This window comes from Odontesthes bonariensis, chromosome 11, assembly GCF_027942865.1.
Source record: "Odontesthes bonariensis isolate fOdoBon6 chromosome 11, fOdoBon6.hap1, whole genome shotgun sequence".
In the NCBI taxonomy this organism is placed as follows: domain Eukaryota; kingdom Metazoa; phylum Chordata; class Actinopteri; order Atheriniformes; family Atherinopsidae; genus Odontesthes; species Odontesthes bonariensis.
Window position 1 is genome coordinate 9,343,427 of NC_134516.1, and position 23,960 is coordinate 9,367,386.

Below are 23,960 nucleotides of genomic sequence, written 5' to 3' on the forward strand. Positions count from 1 at the left end.
AGCACAATTCGTACACATGGTAATTCAAAGTGCTTTACAGCTAAAAAAAAAAAACAGAGGTCAGCTGTTGTCAGCTGTTAAAAATCTGAGCAGGAGCAGCGGAGCTCAGATAACAGGGCGTGCACTCAACACCGGAGGAGAGCTTAAAGCGTGACAGGTACACAAACTGCTATCGAGCAGTTTATAAACTGCAAGACGACCCGATTGGTCAGTGATTGCAGCAATAAGGAAACTCAATAAAGTTCCTGCCACAGACTGTTTGGCTTTTCAAAGATCTGCAGGTTTCTACTTGTCAGAAAGTCAGAGCCGTCTCTCTGTGACATGAATGTGATGATCATACAGGGTGTAGAGTCTGAGCTGTCAGAGAGGAAGTGGAGACACTTTGAATGACGACTGGAGGAAGCTGCAGCAGCAGCTGTTGTTTCTCTCTGAGTTGGTGAGAAAGAAAAGTCTCTGCTGGACTTTTTTGTTGCTGTAGCTCAAACTCTGAGTGTGATGTTGCTGTGTGTGTGAGGACACTTAGATTAATGTATGAGATATGACGGAGTGTCAGCGTTGGGTTGGGCCCTAAAAAGGTATTTGTGAGCATCACAAACACAATGATATGAGCTCACCTGATTTCCTGTAAAGGAAAAGGGGTGGAGCCTCAGACCAGGTGAACCAGTTGTATCAGATTATGAAGGAACACAGACACATTCAGACGGGTCAGGCTCCATTTTGAGTCGACAGCCGCAGGATGAAACCTGAAGTCAGAATCAGGGTGAGTGTTAATAAAATTTTTCTTATTTCTGTCGGAGTCTCCGAGTGGGTTTTCTCTCTGTGGACTGCAGAGGAAGAAGAAGCAGAACTCAGCAGTTTGTGTCCGGTGTTAAAACGAAGCTGATCAGACTGCTCTGAGACAAGGAACTGATCCAACTCAGGTGTAAAATCATCAAGTTCAGATTGTTTCAGCTTTCTGATTCACTGCTTAGTTCAGATTGTTTCAGCTTTCTGATTCACTGCTTAGTTCAGATTGTTGGGTGTGAGGCAGCTGTTGGTCTGACTGATGAAGAAGGCAACAACTTTCATCCTCCAGCAAAGATTTTCTTTCCTTTGGCGGCCATTTTCTCTTCTGAAGCTGCGTCACTGCTGGGGGACGCGTTTCTATGATCACCACTTTAGGAACATTTCTGTTTCTGAATCAATTCTACAGATTGTGAGACGTCTCATCAGAACCTGGATCATTACTGAAGGAGTTTACTGACAGAATGAGTGAATGAACATGTAAATAACACACAGATAAATACTGATGTGTGTTCAGCAGGTTTTTAATCAGTCTTCTGTGATGTTGGAGGACTTCAGAGCAGCTTTGGCAGCAGTAACTCATCTGTAAATACAAACTCCACTCAAAGCTGCAGACTGACAGCTGATCAGCTGATCCAGCTGTGTCAGCACAAGCTGAGTCTGACGGCTCAGAGGAAAGAAATGACGTCTCATTTCTCTAAAAGTTCCTTCTGACGTGGAACAGAAAGAAAAGCAGGAGGTAAAAAGCTTGTTTCAGTTTGGCTGTGAGACTTGAACAGACATGTTTGTCTTCATTCTTTTCTTCTCTCAGACTGACTGAAGTCCAGAAGATGGACAGAGCAGAGTCTGCAGCACGCAGCGGTCGCTCTACGAACAGGAACCCACCCAGACCTCCAGAACTCAGTGATGGACCTGGACCATCAGACACAAAGTAAGACAACTGCTGCTGAAGGGGGTCAGCTTCTTACCTGGGACATCACCATGGCAACGTATGCTGGTAACCCAAACAGGGTGTGAATCAGGTTGAACATATTCAGGGTGACAAGCTGACTTTAAGATTATTTTTAGGTGGTCTGGCTTAACTAACCCTAACAATGGAGATCTTGTTAAGCTGTAGTAGGATGCAGATTTTCTGACTCTGAATATGAGCGTGTTTAGGTTCATGAGCAGGTGGCATCAGCTGACCAATCAGAACCTATAATTTATCAGTGAAAAGCAGCAGCTGCTGCAGTGAAAGCTGGAAGGAAAGAAGACAAAAAGGAAAAAGAATGCCAGCAGTCATCAAAGCAGGAGATGTGATCTGTTTGTGATGGCGTATTTTATAAAGAGAAGGTTTCACACTTATTCTGTCAGACTGAATTCTGCCTGTTTTAAATGATCTTTGCACCAAATAAAGAACGAACAGAAAAGAGATTGAAACAGCCTTTCTGTAAATGTAATTTACATTTACTGTAAATGAGTTCATTTTCTGTCTTCCAGCCTCTAAAATGCTTTTGAGTTGTTAAATGACTGAAGTTTGTTTTTAAAACCCTTTATAAGATGTATGTGGATATGAACATACAGACACCAACTGATTTAGCTTCAGGAATTTAATACCCTGCACACTCATATAAGGTACAGGTGTAGGAAAAAGGCAGGGAAATCTTTTATATTTCAGAGATGATTCTGATTAAATGCTGGTTTTTAATCTTTAAAGGTAAACAGGAACACGCTTTAGAGGAATCAATCCCTGTTTTAAGCTCAGAAACATTCACTTTGGCTGACACGTCTCTGATAAAGATGCTTCTGAGTCAAACAGAGGAATCTCTTTGTCTCCAGTCAGAGTTGGACAGAGACTTTCAGAGACCATTTTATTGGATCATTCTGTGAGTGAAGGGAATTTTTTTCTGTGTATGTGCTTATGAATAACAGCATGTTTGTATTTGCAGAGGTCAGCACCTCAGACAGAAAGCAGAGTCTCCAGGATCCGACTGTCTGTCTATGAAGAGTGACCGGTCCAAAGATAAACCTCCAAACCTCAGTGATGAAGCTGGACCCTCAGACACAAAGTAAGACAACTGAAACAGAGATTTTAGGACTTTTCATGATCTCTTTATTACAAAAAGAGAAAAAAAATTATAAATAAATGAAGAGATAAATGGATAAAGGACAATTTAATTCAGTGATTTCAGAATAAATCTATGAATGAAGGATTAAATGATATAAAACAAATAAAAAATTAAATGTCAGCGTAATTAAACAGGAGCCTTAACACAAAGTTATATGAATACAGTTGGAAAGGAAAGCAGAAATATCAGTATATGAATGAATGTATGTGAATAACAGCATGTTTGTATTTGCAGAGGTCAGCACCTCAGGCAGAGAGCAGAGTCTCCAGGATCTGACTGTCTGTCTATGAAGAGTGACCGGTCCAAAGGAAGACCTCTGTTATTCAGTGATGAAGCTGGACCCTCAGACACAAAGTAAGACAACTGAAACACAGATTTTAGTATCTTTCATGATATATTTTACTTTTAAACTCAGCATTTATATCCAAACCAGCTAAATGTCCTGTTAACTAGGTTAGCACAGGCACTAACATGCTTAAACCAAGGAGATGGTGGTGCACAATCTGATGTGGCAAACCCAAAACTCTGGCTACAGAGCTGAGTTTCTGATCATTTTGGTTTCAGTTGGAAATCTAATCTCTACTTCCAGTTCAGGAGCCACATGGACTCTGAACAGGACCACATGTATGTCAGCGATGGCGACTGTGATCATCTCAGAGTGAAGCTGCAGCCAGTGTTGTTAGAATCTATTTGATCAGCACACACTATCAGCCCAGTTCTTTATCAGTACACTTATTGGTTATTTGTAATTACTACAGAGTTTTTTATTTCTTAAATCTAAAAGAGCACAGGTAGAATAGGATTAGGATTGATATGAAATGTTTTCTGTAGAGCAGCAGCAGTGATATTCACACAGTGAAGTCACCACATAAACTGAAGATTGAACCAAATGTAAACTGTTGCTGCAGGAAGGGTTGAGTTTGTATTCACATCAAACAGCAGAGTTAAGGCCACATGGAGTTATTTTAAAGTGATTTTAGTGATGAAGACATGTGTTGACAGAGGGAGGAAGAGGAGTGGTGTTTGTGAGGAGGAGCAGCAGTCCTGCTGTGCTCTGTGTCAGGACGTCCTGAAGGATCCGGTCTCTACCAGCTGTGGACACTGGTTCTGCAGACAGTGCATCACCTCATACTGGGACCAGTCTGCTTCCTCAGGAGGCTCCTCCTGTCCCCAGTGTGGAAAAAGATCCAGAACCAGAGCTGGACCACAGACAGCCAGTCAGAGGAGAACGGCACCAGGTCAGATATTCCTGTTAACCCGTTTAGATGCACACATCACATCAACATGTTCAAGATGCACAAACAATAATGTTTTACAAAAATATGAATCACCATGACGACAAAGTCAGGGGTTTAAAAAGAGCTCAAATGTGTCTGTTTGTATTTCATTTCATGTTTCAGTTTCTTCAGACGCTGAGAATAAAAGTTTTAGTGGACAGTTGTTAGTTTTCAGACCCCCTCAGGTTTCAGAAGGACTTTAAACAAAACTAATTTGTTCTTTGATCAGCAGATGTTGGTCTGCAGGAGGTTTTAGATGAACATAAGATCCGTCTGAGGAGGAGATGTGAACATGTGACTGAAGGAAGTGATGGAACAGGAGGTGGAACGCTCCTCAACAGGATCTACACTGAGCTCTACATCACAGAGGGACAGAGTGAAGGCGTTAATACCCAACATGAGGTGAGGCAGCTGGAGACAGCTTCCAGGACCCTCCATGACACTCCAATCAGGTGCCACGACATCTTTAAAGCCTTACCTGAGCAACACGGAGCCATCAGAGTGGTTCTGACCAACGGCGTCGCTGGTGTTGGAAAAACCTTCTCAGTGCTGAAGTTCACTCTGGACTGGGCAGAGGGCCGGGAGAACCAAGATGTCAGTGTGGTGATTCTGCTTTCCTTCAGGGAGCTGAACCTGATCAGAAAGAAGCGGCACAGTCTTCTCACGCTGCTCCATGTTTTCCATCCAACATTACAGAAGCTCCCAGCAGAGCAGCTGGCTGGCTGCACACTTCTGTTCATCCTGGACGGCCTGGATGAAAGCAGACTGTCTCTGGATTTCAGCAACAGGGAGGCTGTGTCTGAAGTCACACAGAAGTCATCAGTCAGCGTGCTGCTGACAAACCTCATCAGGGGGAACCTGCTTCCCTCGGCTCGCGTCTGGATAACTTCCCGACCTGCAGCAGCCAATCGGATCCCTCCTACATGTGTTGGCAGGGTAACAGAAGTACGAGGCTTCAACGATTCCCAGAAGGAGGAGTACTTCAGGAGGAGGTTCAGTGATGAAGAGCGGTCCAGCAGGATCAGCTCCCACATCAAGGCATCCCGAAGCCTCCACATCATGTGTGGAATCCCAGTCTTCTGCTGGATCACTGCTACAGTTCTGGAGCACATGTTGACCACAGAGCAGAGAGCAGAGCTGCCCAAGACCACCACTGACATGTACTCACACTTCCTGCTGGTTCAGACACAGAGGAAGAAGAACAAGTACCACCAGGGACACGAGACGAGTCCACAGGAGCTGACGGAGGCTGACAGGGAAGTTCTTCTGAAGCTGGGGAGGCTGGCGTTTGAACATCTGGAGGAAGGAAACATCATGTTCTACCAAGAAGACCTGGAGCAGTGTGGCCTGCATGTCACAGAGGCATCGCTGTATTCAGGAGTTTGTACAGAGATCTTCAAAAGAGAGTGTGTGATCTTCCAGAAACCAGTTTACTGCTTTGTTCATCTGAGTGTTCAGGAGTTTCTGGCTGCAGTCTACATGATGCACTGTTACACCAACAGGAACACTGAGGTGCTGAAGAGCTTCCTGGGAGAAGACTACAGTGACTCATCTCTGGATGACTTCCTGAAGAGAGTGATGGAGAAATCCCTCAACAGTAAAAATGGCCACCTGGACCTGTTTGTTCGCTTCCTTCATGGCCTCTCTGTGGAGTCCAACCAGAGACTCTTAGCAGTCCTGCTGGGTCAGACACAGAACAGTCCAGAAACCATCCAGATGATCATCTACAACCTGAAGGAGATGAACATGTCCAACATTTCTCCTGACAGAAGCATCAACATCTTCCACTGTCTGATGGAGATGAACCATCTCTCAGTTTATCAGGAGATCCAAAAGTTCCTGAAGTCAGAGAACAGATCAGAGAAGAATCTCTCTCAGACCCACTGCTCAGCTCTGGCCTACATGCTGCAGATATCAGAGGAGGTTCTGGATGAGTTGGACCTGGAGAAGTACAACACAACAGCTGAGGGACGAAGGAGACTGATTCCAGCTGTGAGGAACTGCAGAAAGGCTCGGTGAGTTGATGTGTTCATTGACTTCATGAGTCTGTGTAGATTAGTGGTTTAGTTCCCTAAAAGCTGTTTCTACACATGAACACCAGAGATGTTCTGGAGAATCTGCAGACAGTTTCATCTGGTCCTATGTGCTTCACAGCAGCAGAGTTATTGTTGGAGATGTGCTCTGTGGAAATGTGAGGGAGGGGTTGTGGGAGATAACTGTGTAGAGCGCACAGGACACGCTGCAAATATTAGGCTGTGCAAAGGCTGTGTTTACTTTCCAGCACACTGAGAAGCAGAAGAGGCTCCTTGTTGTGTTAATATCATTACTGCATGTTGTCAGGACCAGACAGAGGAAGACCACAAATGCGTCACGTTACACAGTTTATTTAGGTTTCAGGGGAAAGGGAGTTGGGGTATCGAACCCGGGTCGCTAGCTTGGCAGGCTGGTGTGCTAACCACTGTGCTATGGTCCAGGTGCCTGTGTGTGTGTGTCCCAGTGGTTGAGCGGCGTCTCGTGTAGGTGGTGGTGGTAGGTCGGAGCTCACTCGCCACGGGGCTGGGAGTCCTGGGGGGGAACACAGACACACACACACACACAACAGGAAAGATGACCAAAGCGGCAGTACAGTCGAGGGCAATGCAGGAATCGTGGTAGGTAGGCGGAAGGCAGGTCAACATTGCCGGGGCAGGAGATCAGAGAGGATTTCAGGCAGAAGGCAGGTCGGGTATTCGAGGACTGGAGATCAGGCAGGGTTTTAGAGCAGGTCCGGGTTTGTCAACAGGAGTCAGGAGTGTGTTCGCAGACGGTCTGAAAGAGTGGAACTGAAAACCAGAGCTTAATATACAGAGGTTAACGGCAGAGTGAATGCAGTGCAGCTGGCTGGCCAATGAGGAGGCAGAGTGAATACAGGTGTAGCAATTAAGCAGAGCAGAGTGAGAGTTAATTGAAAGCACTAAGTGCTTGTTACCAGGAGCCAGGGGAGAGACCATGACACATGTATGTGAAGAGTTTTACAAAAGTGATGAGTGAACAGAAAGCAACATACAGGTCAGCAGAAAGGAGAATGAAGCAGCAACTCTGTATTGCTAACTGCAGCTCAGGAGGAAGAGTGACTGTCTGCTAACTGTTGCTACTACTACAGTTGCTACTCGGTCTAATAATGAGGTAAATACAACTTGGTTGAAGAACACATGGCATATTACGCTCTGTCATCATTTATTGAACAAAAATTGAGACAAAGCGCAGAAGCAGTGAGTTAAAAAGTCCACCATATGATTCAATATAGGGAAGTTGGTCAACATGAAATTCTACTGGACCCCCATTACCCAAATCACTTCTTTTTTTTCGCACAAATGTTTATTAGGTGTATTAAATGTAAAATACAGCATGTTACTTGAAGTTCTCTTGTTAAGCTCAGTATTTGATTTGCAACATTTCAATTAGCTGAATAGTTCAGTGAACTCCATCCATCCATCCATTTTCTATACCCGCTGAATCCGTCGGTCGGGTCACGGGGGGGCTGGAGCCTATTCCAGCGGTGATCTGGCGAGAGGCAGGGTACACCCTGGACAGGCCGCCAGTCCATCGCAGGGCTAGTTCAGTGAACTCTTCTGGAATCTACTAATGTGGGTGAAAGAGAAGCTGGTGTTACACCAAATTCTGCGACCCATCATATTCTGCGACCACAGGGGGCGACAGCGTACATTCCTCTGTATGTACGCCTTGAGGACCAGCGAGAAGAAGAGTATTTACGTAAACTGCGTAGCACTAATAGAAATTGTAAACTTCCCCATCGCATTGAATCGCTGTTGTTTAAATATGTAAACCCAAAATAGCCGTTTAATAAATCGGTAAATGATTAATAAATGTTTCCAAGTGCTTTGTTGGGAGGGAGATGGGGTTCAAAACAGCTTCTGCCACCACTTCATTACAGTCAGCTCTTATTTAAAATAATATGTGACCCCCAAATAGCCAGTATCACAGAGGTCACACAATATGATACCCATCATAATCTGTGACCTTACTGTAATTTCCCCTAAATAATATCACAGCTCAATACAACTATTTTTCAGAGTTCTGCCACCTCCTCACTACAATCTGGAGGCATTTCACATAACATGGGACCCTCTATTAGCCCCTATCACAGAGGTCACACAATATGATACCCATCATAATCATAAAAATAAGAAATTAAGGTTACAAATTCTGACAGGTTTATGATGGGTATCATATTGTGTGACCTCTGTGATACTGGCTATTTGGGGGTCACATATTATTTTAAATAAGAGCTGACAGTAATGAAGTGGTGGCAGAAGCTGTTTTGAACCCCATCTCCCTCCCAACAAAGCACTTGGAAACATTTATTAATCATTTACCGATTTATTAAACGGCTATTTTGGGTTTACATATTTAAACAACAGCGATTCAATGCGATGGTGAAGTTTACAATTTCTATTAGTGCTACGCAGTTTACGTAAATACTCTTCTTCTCGCTGGTCCTCAAGGCGTACATACAGACGCTGTCGCCCCCTGTGGTCGCAGAATATGATGGGTCGCAGAATTTGGTGTAACACCAGCTTCTCTTTCACCCACATTAGTAGATTCCAGAAGAGTTCACTGAACTAGCCCTGCGATGGACTGGCGGCCTGTCCAGGGTGTACCCTGCCTCTCGCCAGATCACCGCTGGAATAGGCTCCAGCCCCCCCGTGACCCGACCGACGGATTCAGCGGGTATAGAAAATGGATGGATGGATGGAGTTCACTGAACTATTCAGCTAATTGAAATGTTGCAAATCAAATACTGAGCTTAACAAGAGAACTTCAAGTAACATGCTGTATTTTACATTTAATACACCTAATAAACATTTGTGCGAAAAAAAAGAAGTGATTTGGGTAATGGGGGTCCAGTAGAATTTCATGTTGACCAACTTCCCTATATTGAATCATATGGTGGACTTTTTAACTCATTGCTTCTGCGCTTTGTCTCAATTTTTGTTCAATAAATGATGACAGAGCGTAATATGCCATGTGTTCTTCAACCAAGTTGTATTTACCTCATTATTAGACCGAGTAGCAACTGTAGTAGTAGCAACAGTTAGCAGACAGTCACTCTTCCTCCTGAGCTGCAGTTAGCAATACAGAGTTGCTGCTTCATTCTCCTTTCTGCTGACCTGTATGTTGCTTTCTGTTCGCTCATCACTTTTGTAAAACTCTTCACATACATGTGTCATGGTCTCTCCCCTGGCTCCTGGTAACAAGCACTTAGTCCTTTCAATTAACTCTCACTCTGTTCTGCTTAATTGCTACACCTGTATTCACTCTGCCTCCTCATTGGCCAGCCAGCTGCACTACATTCACTCTGCCGTTAACCTCTGTATATTAAGCTCTGGTTTTCAGTTCCACTCTTTCAGACCGTCTGCGAACACACTCCTGACTCATCATAAACCTGTCAGAATTTGTAACATTAATTTCTTATTTTTATGATTATGATGGGTATCATATTGTGTGACCTCTGTGATAGGGGCTAATAGAGGGTCCCATGTTATGTGAAATGCCTCCAGATTGTAGTGAGGAGGTGGCAGAACTCTGAAAAATAGTTGTATTGAGCTGTGATATTATTTAGGGGAAATTACAGTAAGGTCACAGATTATGATGGGTATCATATTGTGTGACCTCTGTGATACTGGCTATTTGGGGGTCACATATTATTTTAAATAAGAGCTGACTGTAATGAAGTGGTGGCAGAAGCTGTTTTGAACCCCATCTCCCTCCCAACAAAGCACTTGGAAACATTTATTAAAGCTGCAGTCTGCAACTCATTTTCAAGCATAATGCCTGGAACTGTCCGGGGATTCTGAAAGTAGTATATTAAATACCCCAATACAAAAAAAAAAAATGAGTTCTCTAGGTCCCCTATATGTCCCGCTAGGTCCCTCCAAAGCCAGCAGGTTTGTTTACAAAATTGCAGACCGGCCCGGTAAAAGGTAACCAATCAGGTTACGAGCTGGGCTCTGCTGCCTGTCAATCACCGATTGTGCACGCGCGATACAAGGTAGGCTCGTCCCCACGATTATTTATCCAGACTATTGAACTTCATTACGGGCTAGTTTACTTATTGTGTCTTCCATGATCACAAATGACAGGTGAGTTGATGAATGAGGAGTCGTGTACGCGCATCTGGCGTGCACGTAGACGTGCACGAGTTCTCATGTGTTTTGATGGGGCGGGACAGGAAGTTGAATAACTTTTTATTTTTCGGTTAAAAAATAAGCATTTCTTGCATTTTGCGACTACGGAGGTCACCGTTTTCAACTTCAAGTGTTCTGACAGATCATGTAAACTCTTAAAATGCCAAAAAATTAGGACTTTACGTATGACAACAACAAATCCTGCAGACTGCAGCTTTAATCATTTACCGATTTATTAAACGGCTATTTTGGGTTTACATATTTAAACAACAGCAATTCAATGCGATGGTGAAGTTTACAATTTCTATTAGTGCTACGCAGTTTACGTAAATACTCTTCTTCTCGCTGGTCCTCAAGGCGTACATACAGAGGAATGTACGCTGTCGCCCCCTGTGGTCGCAGAATTTGGTGTAACACTGCCTCAGCATCATCGCCTTCTTTCTTTCCACCTGCTCACCTGATCCTCTCCCTGTGTGCTGTTATCTGAAAGATGAACATGGAAAACAAACAGAAGTAATCAGAAGTATAATCTGATTCACGCAGATTAATAATTTTAATTGTTGTAATTATGCTGTTAGTTGTGGTGCAGATTTTACACCCAGGTGAAATATCCAATGTCTGCTGAGATTTGGAGGCACAATCAGAAGCTATCTGACCAGATTTTGAAATCATTATGTGAAGAATGTTAACATGTAGACATAACTTACAGAAGAGAATAGTTAAAATATTGGCTATAACTCCCAGCTCACTGAGAATTATGCAACAGAATTCTGTGGGAAAACTATTTTGGATGGTTTGTTATTGTATCATAAATGCTTTGGATCAATGAGATATCATGAATAGATCCTGTGTTTGGGTGTGAACAGTCATACCTGAAAGTAGTGATTAGCAAAGAGATCATCCTTCAGACTGTAAATGTTCACTCAGCTGAACTTTTCAAAAGACTCTCAAATGAAAAATGTAAAAAAAAAATTCTAGTCAGGTCAAACTGAATGCCTTCAACATTTTTAAAATTGAAATGTAACATCACGTTTTTTCTCTTATCAGTGAATTTAATGAGGATTAAACCTGTTTAAACATGCTCATGTCTAACTGACTGAAGAGATTAATTGTGTTATGTCAAATACAGGAAGATTAAATTAATCACAGATGTTCATGAGCGGACATTACATTCACATCACTGTATTTAGTCAGAATATAGAGTTCAGTTAGTGTTTATAGTGCAGATTGTCTGATTTTTATTAGAACTGACTTCCCATTCTCTCTCATCACAGACTTGCTGGTTGTGAACTCTCAGAGACTGACTGTGAAGTTATGGCCTCTGCTTTAAAGTCCAACCCCTCCCATCTGACAGAACTGGACATGAGTGGGAACAACTTGACGGATTCAAAAGTGAAACATCTGTCTGCTGGACTGAAAAGTCCAAACTGCAGACTGGAGACTCTGAGGTCAGTTCACTGCAGCTCTTTTACTTCTTCTGTTTTAGTTCAAATGATTTCCTGATGTTAAAATGATGTCTTTCCACACGTCACGTACAATTTTCACCTGCAATTTCTGTTTCACAGATGGAAAAAAAATGTTGTAACATAATCCCGGTAAAAACCTTTTATCTTAATTTGTAAAAGAACACAAAACCCTTTAGATCAGAATTAAAAATGGGCCATCTGAAATGTTTCTTTCATTCGACTCATGGAAAGATCTCATCCTTGTGCCATGTCAATAGTTCGTCCTTCAATGTGATCCGGGACTCATTCTTTCAGACTGCTTAACAAATGTTGCAAAGGTGGACAAAAGTGTCCTGGACCACCTCTGAATGTGTCCTCAGTCTTTACTGAGTGTGTCCACATCTGTACTTAGAACTGTCCCCTTGTTGTTTTCAACAACAAACTTGAATCATTTGGCTGCACAACATGAGTTTGTATGGATGGAGCCACTGGTGGAGCTGGCAGAGTTTAAGAGCTGAAGTCACTCCGTCTTTATTGAAGCAGCAGCATGTTGTCATTAATATTAATGAGAGCTCTTTTTCACTTGTTCTGTTTTAACCTGCATCCTGTTGGCTTCAGCTCACATGTTTTATTCTTTATTCAGATTGAGGAACTGCAGTTTGTCAGAGATCAGCTGTGCTTCTGTGGTCTCTGCTCTGAAGTCCAACCCCTCCCATCTGACAGAACTGGACCTGAGCGGGAACAACATCAGTGACTCTGCAGAGAAGGAGCTGTGCAGCTTTCTGCAGAGTCCACACTGTGGACTGAAGACTCTGAGGTCAGACACCATGTTTTAGTTGTTTGTTCAGATTAATATGATGTGAAAGTTGTGCTGGTCTTCATGGTAAAGTCTGTTTTCTTCTTCAGGGGTTTAGTTGATGAAATGATGATTCATTAAATAATGAGAAAACACAGTGAATCTGTCAGACAGAAACAAATCTAGAATCACTGGCTGATGCTTCTAGAGGTCCAGAGTTGGTGAATATTTCTTGCTGAAACAATAACAACAGTTTGAAGCAGCAAAAATACATTGTGCTGAGGATGCCAAGAGCGGTACGTCACTTCCTCTCTTTGGTTCAGTGGATAGTCTGTTTGCATTTTCCCACTTTGAACAAACCGCACCAGGTTTCACTCAAATAGTGTTGCACCGATACCATTTTTTGGCCCCGATACCGATACCTGGCTGTGCAGTATCGGCCGATACCGATACCATACCGATACCACTCTGTTTTAAAAAAAAAAATTATAATTAATTAAATATAAATAAATATAATTAAAATTATATATATATATTATTTTTTCAAACAGAGTGGTATCGGTATATATATATATATATATATATATATATATATATATATATATATATATGAAGAGCTGCATACTACTTGGATGGAGAGAGAGAAGGATTGGGAACGCAGGCTTCCTTGGTCGCGACACACACACGACAGGCTAACGCTTAACACAGCACACGGAATGAAAACCCACTACAAGTCAGGCTAGCTTCACTAGCTTTAAGGCACTCAGGAACGATGGCGGCCCAGCACTCTCTATCGTGGACCCTGTTTTGACTACAGGAGGCACCCAGCCTCCCCTCCTCACACTAGCGCTGCAAACTCCCCCTGGCTAGCTGTCTTCGTCGCCGGCAGCTCTAGATGACTGCGAACGACACCCTCCCCAGCTGACAGAGTGCCTGTCGCCAGAGGTCTTGCTCCTCACACATAGAAAAAGCTGCCCCGGCATTGGTTAAGAGCGGCTATTGGCCCGCTCTCATTGGTCTGGATCAGGCCAATAGCGATAGCTGCACAGTGATCACAACACAGTGTAGCGAGTGTCGGGAGACGTTCAAGTGTCATACAAGTATCGGAAATGGTATCGCTGCCCTATTTGTTGGTACTCGCCGATACCGATACCACCATTTTAGTGCCGATCAGGGCCCCGCCCGATACTGGTATCGGTATCGGTGCAACACTACAAGCAAATCAAAACCCACGTTTTCAGGTGGACCAGAGTTTGCTCGTTTGGTCGACACCAAAGTTCGGATGAGCTTTCACACCTGCCCAAACAAAGCGGAAACCAACTCTGCTCTGTTTAAAGTGGAGCAAACAGTTCTGGTGTGAAAACGCCCTAACAGAGGACTGAAAACTAAAACAGCAGAGTAAACCTCAAACAAAGGACCAAACAGATGGCCAGCAGGAGTGCAACCTAGTGTTAATGCAAACTTAAAAATACATATGCAGAAATTTGACTTAGTAGACATCTGGAGAGAAAAGTACCCATGTGTTAGGTGTTGCATCTGGAGCAACAGATCATAGACTTTTGGCTAATCTCAAATACTCTTAAAGACAGTTTGAGTGTTGAACTAATTTCTAGTCCTTAGATACACAAAGTCATTCAAATCCACATTTCTTCGATCCCCTCCTCTAAATGCTAACATATCTCATACTGGAAACATAATAGCTCTATTTTATGCCATTAAACTGTCAGACTTGGGGTCAAAGAACTGTTACAAATCTTTTGGAATGAGGCTCAGGCTGAAGAGAAATATGGCAGAATGTGGGAACTCTTGCAGTAATCTGGCTAAGAAAAAACAATCTGAGGAAAAAAAGGTGTTTTCTATGATATCTGCACTGTCTTCTGTATCCCCTGATAACATTTCACCTGAAGAGAAAAAAAGGACTGTCTGAATACCAAACCAAATTAGATTAACTAATGTAACTAAGGTAAGAGAGTGGAGAAAATGAAGTGTTTTTAATTGCAAGGTCTAACACAAGGATGAACACTGTGAACCAGAGTGTTACGCTGCCCGCACAAAAGGCCATAAAGTCACCACCACTTATGGAAATATAGTGTGTAGGTGGTGTCTAATACATGTTTGCAGTTCCAACATTTCCTGAAGGCAGCATGATGGGGAGGGTTCCTCAAGCCTTCTCTGTTATTCTGTCAGTCAGGATTTAGCACCCTAGTCAGCTGACGTCTTGGCTTTCAACCCAGAGAAGCAACAAAAGTCAGGAAGTGGAAAAAGATTCGAGGGTGGACAATAAAATCTGAAAATTTTGAGTTGAGAGCTCTTTTTCACTTGTTCTGTTGGACTGTTTTAACCTGCATCCTGTTGGCTTCAGCTCACATGTTTTATTCTTTATTCAGATTGAGGAGCTGCAGTTTGTCAGAGATCAGCTGTGCTTCTGTGGTCTCTGCTCTGAAGTCCAACCCCTCCCGTCTGACAGAACTGGACCTGAGTTACAACTACTTCTCCAACTCTACGGTGAAGGAGCTGTGCAGCTTTCTGCAGAGTCCACGCTGTGGACTGAAGACTCTGAGGTCAGACACCATGTTTTAGTTGTTTGTTCAGATTAATATGATGTAGCTTAACTTGATAAAATATAAGGATTTACAAGAAGTTCTCACTGTCTAAATAAGCCTTACTTAACCTCGTATGTATGGGCACCACCTTCAAAGAAGGAAAAAGACAGAATCTTATGATTCTGGTATGTTGAAATTAATATATCAGTCTCATAATGCTACCTCATGATTTCTCGTTTGGTTTAACCGACACTACGTAAAAAAAACATACAACACAATCTGTTAATTTTATATATATATATATATATGAGAACTATTTATTGAAATGATATGACCAAAGATATGAACCTTAAAACAAACAGGAGATATGCATTGAATATGGGTGATTATATAGGAAACACTTAGTGAATTATAACTATGGGGAATGGAGAGATACCGGAATTACTCAAATAGTCTAGGTTTGTTTACTATTTGCAGTTAAAGGCTAACATCTTGGAGTCATTTATCATTTTAACAGTGAATTATCTCGACACCCACCGTATACCGTCTGAAAGGTAAGAAGAGGTCAGACCTTACGCCAAAAATCAATAAAGTGCGGCGCCAGTGGTCCTCTGCCCTTACCACGGCGCCATGCCACGCCCTGCTTTGAACACTCTAATTTTTTCAAAGTAAACGCTTCGGACCCCGCGGGACACTCAGCTAAGAGCATCGAGGGGGCGCCGAGAGGCCGGGGCTGGGACAGCGAGAGGCAGGGGCTGGGACCGACGGTAGCTCGCCTCGCGGCGGACCGTCAGCTCGATCCTGAGATCCAACTACGAGCTTTTTAACTGCAGCAACTTTAAGATACGCTATTGGAGCTGGAATTACCGCGGCTGCTGGCACCAGACTTGCCCTTCAATTGATCCCCGTTAAAGGATTTAAAGAGTCCTGTGTTGTTATTTTTCGTCACTACCTCCCCGAGTCGGGAGTGGGTAATTTGCGCGCCTGCTGCCTTCCTTGGATGTGGTAGCCGTTTCTCAGGCTCCCTCTCCGGAGGGAGAAGTAGCCTGAGAAACGGCTCGAGGTTATCAGTCACCAAAGCGGCCGGGGCACCCCGAGAGGCACCCCGCATGGGTATTGGGTCTAATAAATGCACGCATCCCTGAAGGTCAGTTTGCATGTATTAGCTCTAGAATTGCCACAGTTATCCAAGTAACGGTAGAGCGATCAAAGGAACCATAACTGATTTAATGAGCCATTCGCAGTTTCACTGTACCGGCCGTGTGTGCTTAGACTTGCATGCTTGTGTTCATTTTATTGTGATCTGAATTTCTTTTTTAAATATCGTCAAAATATCTTTCTCGTGAAAATCCTAAAAATTATCGAGATATTTTTTTTGCTCATATCGCCCACCCCTACTCACAGGGGACCGTGCTTTTTCTGTGGCAGCTCCCAAGCTATGGAATGACCTTCCTTTGGACATAAGACAGGCCTCTTCACTTGTTGTTTTTAAATCCCTTCTTAAGACCCATCTTTTTTCTTTGGCACAATCTGAGATGTTTGACTTTGTTTTATTGTGTTTATATTTTAATTACTTTAGTACTGCTTTTATACTTGACCCTTCTATTTTATGATTGTATTGTATTTTATGATTGTGTATAGCACTTTGGTCCGTTGGGTGTATAAAGTGCTTTATAAATAAAGTTGGTATGGTATGGTTTGGTAAAACAAAGATACCCAGATTTCTCCATTCCTCTGTCTTAAAACACATTTGTCTAGAGGATTGTCTAGACTGAGGACTTCTTAAGATATGAAGGTTAAAGATATAATGTAGCCTTATGATATAAAGACATCAAATAACAACATAACAAAACATAGGTAACAATTATGAGTCTCACTTGTTCTGTTTGACTGTTTTAACCTACATCCTGTTGGCTTCAGCGCACATGTTTTATTCTTTATTCAGATTGTGGGGCTGCAGTTGGTCAGAGATCAGCTGTGCTTCTCTGGTCTCTGCTCTGAAGTCCAACCCCTCCCATCTGACAGAACTGGACCTGAAATTCAACAACCTGAAGGAATCAGCTGTGAAGGAACTGTCTGATCTTGTGAAGAGTCCACACAACAAACTGGAGACTCTGAGGTCAGTAGAGTGTTGGAGGTCCATGTGTAACAGGTCCCAGACAGGATACCTGTACACAGATAAGGTTCCTGTAAAACAGGAGAAAGAATGAGACAGGCGACCGTTTGCTTCTGTTCAGTGCAGCTTCGCTCGGTAGAATTTATTTATCAATTTGCAAAATATCTCTTTCCTTTTCTCTTTTATGTATTTTGTTTTTCCATATTCAAGTGTCCTTTAACAGTACAACCATCTATAATATCAGAAACAAAACCAAAATACATATAGGCTAGTTACAGCATAAAACTCGTTTCCAAATAAAACACACATTTTCCAATTCTTCATAAGAATAATTCTGAGTTCAGTGGACTACTGCATTAATACATTCTTATTCAGTCAATTAACTGAGTTACCATTTTGTTCACAACTCCTGAAAATAATACCATGAAATATAAAACATATAGGTCCTCACATGTTCTCCTATCTTAACCTCACTTGTAGTGCAAATAAAATTAAACTAGCATATTGCTCTTAATGACTGTTGGTTCAAGATAAAAGCCTGAGCTGAAGATTTGCAAGTTTTAACAATTTTAACTGCTTACAATATTAACAAAACATATATATTTCTCTGTAACCGTAACATTCAATTAATTTACACCTGTAATAAAATACTGTACTCAAAAGAATAATTTTTAACCCAAAATGAAATGTGCTGGAGCCAGAAACTACGACCTGGTTTGGTCACAACAGAAAAAGAAGTTTACCGCGGCGCCATTTTGAGTCACACAGAGAACAGTGTTTTACCACTTGTTCAGAAAACTATCAAAACATTGTCAGTACCCTTAGGAAATCGATCTAACATCACATTTAGATGATTAACACAAATGTGGGTAGTTATAGAAGTTTTAAAACACCACCAACCTGTAAAACAGGAGAAAGAATGAGACAGGAGAAAGAATCAGACAGGCGACCGTTTGCTTCTGTTCAGTGCAGCTTCGCTCGGTAGAATGAGGAAGTAAACAAGAGTTGCGGAGAAGCAACTGCCCACACTGCCCCCTACTGGTGACACTGAAAAGCTCTTTAAATGCGCTCTTACCAAGATGTAATAATTTACCATTTTGGGACATATTAACATATTTCTTTCACAGAAATAATATTTTCAAACTAAAACAAACAAAATTACATAAAATGTGACCTCACATTTCATGAGCGTCACACATGCAGCTCTCAGCAGTATTGTACTAAACCCAGTTGGTTTAGTACAATACATCCAGTGTTTCCTGTAAACCTGCAGCTTTCTTAGTGTGAAGCTGTGAGAGGAGAATGATGTCAGGCTTCAGGATTCAACAGTCAGCCAATCAGATCAGCCAGAAGCTCTTTGTGATCATGTGTTTGAGTTGAGTTGTGTGAGCTTCCAGCTCCGCGTGTTCCCTCCAACATGTTAACATGAGAGCTGACAGGAAGCTGGCTACGTTCCACAGCTGCTCTGAACGGGACTGATGTCCCTGCTGCTCTTTATACTGGATGCTGCATCACTGACTGACAGCCGAGGAAGAGACGCTCTGGAAACACTCCTTTATCTCCTCTTCTTTCTTCTTCTCTCTACAGATGGAAGTGGTGGTGAACAGGACGATGTGAGCTGAGAGGATGATCTGTTGTACTGATGATCCTGGGACCCGTGCTGTTCAATCTGTACATGCTTCCACTAGTCAGCTTATACGCAGCTATAAAGTGTCCTACCACAACTATGCAGATGACACTCAGATCTACGTGTCACTGACGGCAGGAGAACATGGGCCTGTAGATACACTGTGTCGCTGCATCGAACAGATCAGTGTGTGGATGCAAAACAATTTTCTCCAGCTAAACTCAGACAAAACTGAAATCATTGTCTGTGGCCCACAGAAACAAAGAGAAAGTGTTATCAGTCACCTTGAGACTCTCTCTCTAAAACCTAACTATCAAGTTAGAAATCTCGGGGTAATATTGGACTCAGACCTGAACTTTAACAGCCACATTACCATCTAAAAAAAACATTGCCAGAATCAAAGGAATAGTGTCTAAACCAGACTTAGAGAGACTGATCCGTGCGTTTGTCTCCAGCAGGTTAGACTGCTGTAACGGCCTGCTCACTGGGCTCTCTAAACGGGCTGTAAGACAGCTGCAGTACATCCAGAACGCTGCTGCTCGAGTCCTGACTAGAACCAGGAAATACGACCATATTAGTCCAGTGCTCAGGTCTCTGCACTGGCTTCCTGTCGCTCAGAGAATAGACTTTAAAACAGCTCTGCTCGGGTACAAGTCTCTTCATGGTCAAGCAAGGGCGTAACTTTGGGTCTACCATTGGGGGGGTTAAACTCGCAGCATATTTATTTATTTATTTAATCATTTTCTTGCTCGCTAATTTGCCATTCCTGTGTTAGAAATACATTGTGATACTTTTACTGATTTTAGGCTACTTAACGTAAATGCAGCTGTTCACTTCACTATTTACGCCATAACGACACAGTAGTTAAATTCAGTGTTTAAGCACTAGCCAACATTGGCAGATGACAAGAACTTAAAGATTAATCAATTTCATCACTGTATTGGCACCTACATGCAGCAAATGTATTATGCACAATGCAACTCTCGATACATCACATAATACAGGGTGGCACACTGGAGTGCAGCTTGCACCTTTATTCGGAACTGATTTCACATATTGCCCACTTACTATCACATTAAGATTGCTATAAATTAATAATAATAATACTAAAGGAGTCAGACCTGTTACTGATGGTGAACTTGTCTTTAATGTCGGGTGTGTTTCCAGAGCCACTAAAAACAGCTGTAATCAAACCCCTGCTGAAAAAGGACAATCTTGACAAGACACAAATGAACAACTACAAGCCTATCTCAAATCTCCCATTTTTAAGTAAGATCATTGAAAAAGCGGTTTTTCAACCACTTAATTACTTTTTAAAACAAAACAACTGCTATGACACCTTCCAGTCAACTTTTAGGCAGAACCACAGCACTGAGACTGCTCTGACAAAGAGTTTAACAACATATGTCTGAATACAGACGGTGGAAAAATGTCAGTCTTAGTTTTACTAGATCTCAGTGCTGCATTTGATACAGTTGACCACAATATATTACTGAAACGACTGGAAAACTGGGCGGGTTGAACAAATTTCACGGAAAAACATATGTTTTGACTGTTAAGCCCGGTGAAGATTTAACACATTAGCAGTCATTCCAGTTGTCAACGCCGCTTAAAAAGGTGATTTTCTTCTCTTCTAGCATTATCCTGACAGGAGAACCATGCCAACTTTGGATGCAGTTATCTTAGCGATAGCAATAGCCTCAATATACATATCGTTGGAAAGCTTAGTTTATGGCCGTTCATGTGAGCACAATAACTTAGTTTTGTAAATTTTACCAAAGCGACTGGTTTCGCCTTGCAGGATCACATATAAGGAACACATGAGGTGAACGTCTTGGTATGTGCAAGACAACATTCAAGATTTTTGCACTAGCTTTGTGAACTTTCTGAGCAGCCGTCACAGCCCTTTTCCATCAATTTAACTCTCGTTAATCCACCTCTTAGCACAACAAACCCCAAACAAGTGTGACTGTTTTGGAGCAAACAGCAACTTAAGATACAGTTCAGTGACATTGGTTCCACACAGTGATCCCTGGCACCCTCTGGCACCACTCACCAGAGGTCCGTTTCACGTAGCAGGTTTAGTGAAAACTCTGAGTTGATTAACCCTGAAATGAGGGAAACCCTGAGTTTTCCGTTTCACAAAGGGAGGTAACTCAACCCCGAGAAAGAGGGGTAACTCTAGCCTGTTTCACAAAGAGAAGTAACTTAACCTCACGGTCAGTTACCGGAGTAACAGACTCTCTGAACCTAACCTGGTCGGGACCAGGTTTTATTCAAGAAACCTCGAGTTTCTCTCTGTCTCCGCCCTCTTTCAGCCACACACGCCATTTGATTTCCTCATTCATTCAGTCAGCAGAGCGAGTTCTTCTACTTCTAGAAGTCCATTAGGCACAGTAGGAGGCGACTTTTTTCACGAACATGTCCTTTTGACAACGATCCCGTGGATGAAGGTGCAGCATTATTGCGCAGAGAAATAAATATTCGTCGGAGATGGTTATCAGACCGCGCATAGATTTTTGCATTTACAGACAATTATCTTTTTGAGCGGTACTATCAGAATGTGTTGGGACAAAAGAAAAAAAAGACATAAAAGACAAATAAATATTTGTATGAATAGGCTTAAAAAAGACATATATAGGCCTATTATATTTTATAAAGGCACTCGTGTCTTGGGGATGGATTCCCTCAGCCACTGCCCTCCCGTTAGAGGTGGTGGCCACCACCCGTTTTACGGGCATCTGCCTTCTTTCTGTTGGCTCAGTAGAAGTCTGTGTTAGTTTATATAGGCTTAATTATTTAACAGAACATGATATAGATGATGACTCTAAATTGTCCTTCGGAGTGACTGTGAGTGTGTATGGTTGTTTGTCTCGTTTGTCTCTATGTGGCCCTGTGATGGACTGGCGGCGCAGGGTGTACCCCGCCTCTTGCCCATTACCGCTGGGATAGGCTCCAGCCCCCCCGCGACCCGACTGACGGATTCAGCGGTGTATAGATAATGGATGGATGGATGGTATAGATGAGAAGACATAGTTTATGTGTGTGAAAACAGCATTATGTTGGGAATAAAATAACTGCACAGTCAAATAGCCACTTAATATTTATTTTACAGTGTAAAACATGATCAAAATGAGGTACCTCCATGCCGAGGTCTCACCTGTTTGAACAATGTTTTTATATTTCATCTTAAACTGCTGAGCGCTTCTCCCCTGCGGGATTGCACCTAAATGAAATAAATGAATGGGCTACCATTCAAGCAGTTTCCCTGTAATATTATTGTGATTGCAAAGGACTACATTTAAACTTACACTTTTGCTGCTGCAGCGGTGTTGCACTTATTTCTAAAAACGTGTTGAAACTCGCCGTATGAGCGCATTAAGATTTCCAATTCGAGGTTGGTGAAAAACGTAGCCCCTCCTCTTCCCCGTTGCCAAGGTGACTCGTCGAATCGGGGCTCCATTGATGCTGGCTTTTTAAAGTTGTGGTGCACGCGCTAAACTCAAGGTGAACTTACTCAGAGTTGATTAACCTCACTCAAATCAGCGTTTCTGGAACCGAAAACTCAGAGTTTTCTATCTCAGAGTAGATCAACTCAGAGATCAGGAATAGACTCAGAGTTGGTTGAACCTGCTACGTGAAACGGACCCCTGGTCCAGCGGCTGCGCATAAACAAACTTTCGGTAGAGAAATTGGGTTGGGTAATACCAAGTAGTCGGTTTGGGGGGGGGTTACATTACAGATTATTTAAAACATGATACTATCTTGAAATGAAATGAATGAATAAAGAAAACAAACAAAAGTTATTCATTCAGAATTTTATGATATTTTTTGATGATTTGATTTGATGATATTGGGGGGGTTATATTAGCTGGATCTGATTTTTGAGGGGGTCATGACCCCTGTAACCCCCGTGCAAATTACGCGCATGTGGTCAAGCACCAAAGTACATCTCTGACATGTTAGAGCCATATGTACCAACTCTGGCTCTGAGAACCTCAGGGAGGGGTCTCCTGCTGGTGCCCAGAGTCAGGACTAAACAAGGTGAGGCTGCGTTTCAGTTTTATGCTCCTAAAATCTGGAACAGTCTTCCAGAAGATGTGAGACAGGCCTCAACTCTGACAATGTTTAAATCCAGGCTGAAACCGTTCTATTTAGCTGTGCATATGACAGCTGAAAGTATTTTATCTGCACTCTTCACTTTTAAATTAATTAATTAATGATTACTTTTTATATTTTTATTTTTCCTCCTCTTCTTTGATTGCTCTTAACTGTGTTTTAATTTTTATCTTTTAAATGCCTTGTCTTTATGTAAAGCACATTGAGTTGCCTGTAGTATGAAATGCGCTATATAAATAAAGATGCCTTGCCTTGATCCACAGAAGATGAAGCAGCAGCAGCTTGTGTGCAGAAAGACTCTGACCGAAGATGATGATTATGATGTATATCATGTTGACATCTGTTTATATTCTGCGTTTTTCTTCCTTTGGAATAATGAAGTTAAAGTTGTTAGAAATAATCAGTAATGAAATGATCCTTAAATCCAGCTGCCATAACACTACTATTTGCTTGTTTTTACTTTAATTGTTTACATATCTTTTACTGTATGCTGCTGCAACACAACAATTTCACAAATTGGGATGAATAAAGTACTTATCTATCTATCTATCTATCTAAAGAAAAGCTAACGTGTAAAATTTGTCACCTGTTTTATTCTCTTTGCTTCCAACTTGACCTGGTTACATCTCACTTTGTTTGATTCTCATTAAAAATCCATCAGTGGAAATGAGAAGCTGTCAGTGTGATTCAGTCAGAGACGAGCAGCTTTAGAGGCGACTAACCTAATGGAATTGTGGGAACCTGAAAGGAAGATTTTTCTCTCTTTTCCAGGGCCGTTTCTAGCTTTGTGGGGGCCCTAAGCAAGTTGCCGTTTGGGGGCCCCTAGTTTGTCAAACTACAATGAAGAGATTCCTAACCATTTAGATGGAACACTAAGATCTATTACACTTTATGAGCAAAACAGGCTAGAGTTTAAATTAAACATCTTAAGTTGAACCACTCAGGCAAGTTAAACTAA

The 23,960-nt window shown here is 42.2% G+C and overlaps 1 protein-coding gene across 3 annotated transcripts; it reads left to right on the top strand.

Annotated features, from left to right (window-relative positions):
* Positions 1–672: 672 nt before the first annotated feature.
* Positions 673–23,583, top strand: LOC142391587 (NLR family CARD domain-containing protein 3-like). Of its 3 annotated transcripts, none has more exons than XM_075477439.1 (11): positions 673–760; positions 1,595–1,714; positions 2,712–2,831; positions 3,126–3,245; positions 3,894–4,129; positions 4,398–6,183; positions 11,631–11,804; positions 12,445–12,618; positions 14,985–15,158; positions 17,086–17,259; positions 18,844–23,583. In XM_075477439.1, exons 2-11 carry the CDS (start codon positions 1,614–1,616, stop codon positions 18,857–18,859), a joined length of 3,075 nt encoding a protein of 1,024 aa, XP_075333554.1. In that variant the 5' UTR covers positions 673–760; positions 1,595–1,613; the 3' UTR covers positions 18,860–23,583. The 3 variants fall into 3 exon arrangements, with proteins under 3 accessions (XP_075333554.1, XP_075333556.1, XP_075333555.1); XM_075477441.1 differs by having other exon boundaries at positions 4,401–6,183; XM_075477440.1 differs by lacking the exon at positions 673–760 and adding an exon at positions 1,168–1,522.
* The last annotated feature ends 377 nt before the right edge of the window (positions 23,584–23,960 follow it).

Bases quoted from the DNA above. Each gene is read 5' to 3' on its own strand.
- LOC142391587 (XM_075477439.1), top strand. From the start codon at position 1,614: ATGGACAGAGCAGAGTCTGCAGCACGCAGCGGTCGCTCTACGAACAGG. The intron at 2,832-3,125 runs GTAAGACAACTG...TTGTATTTGCAG, and splicing joins GCTGGACCCTCAGACACAAA to AGGTCAGCACCTCAGGCAGA. The intron at 6,184-11,630 runs GTGAGTTGATGT...CTCTCATCACAG, and splicing joins AGGAACTGCAGAAAGGCTCG to ACTTGCTGGTTGTGAACTCT.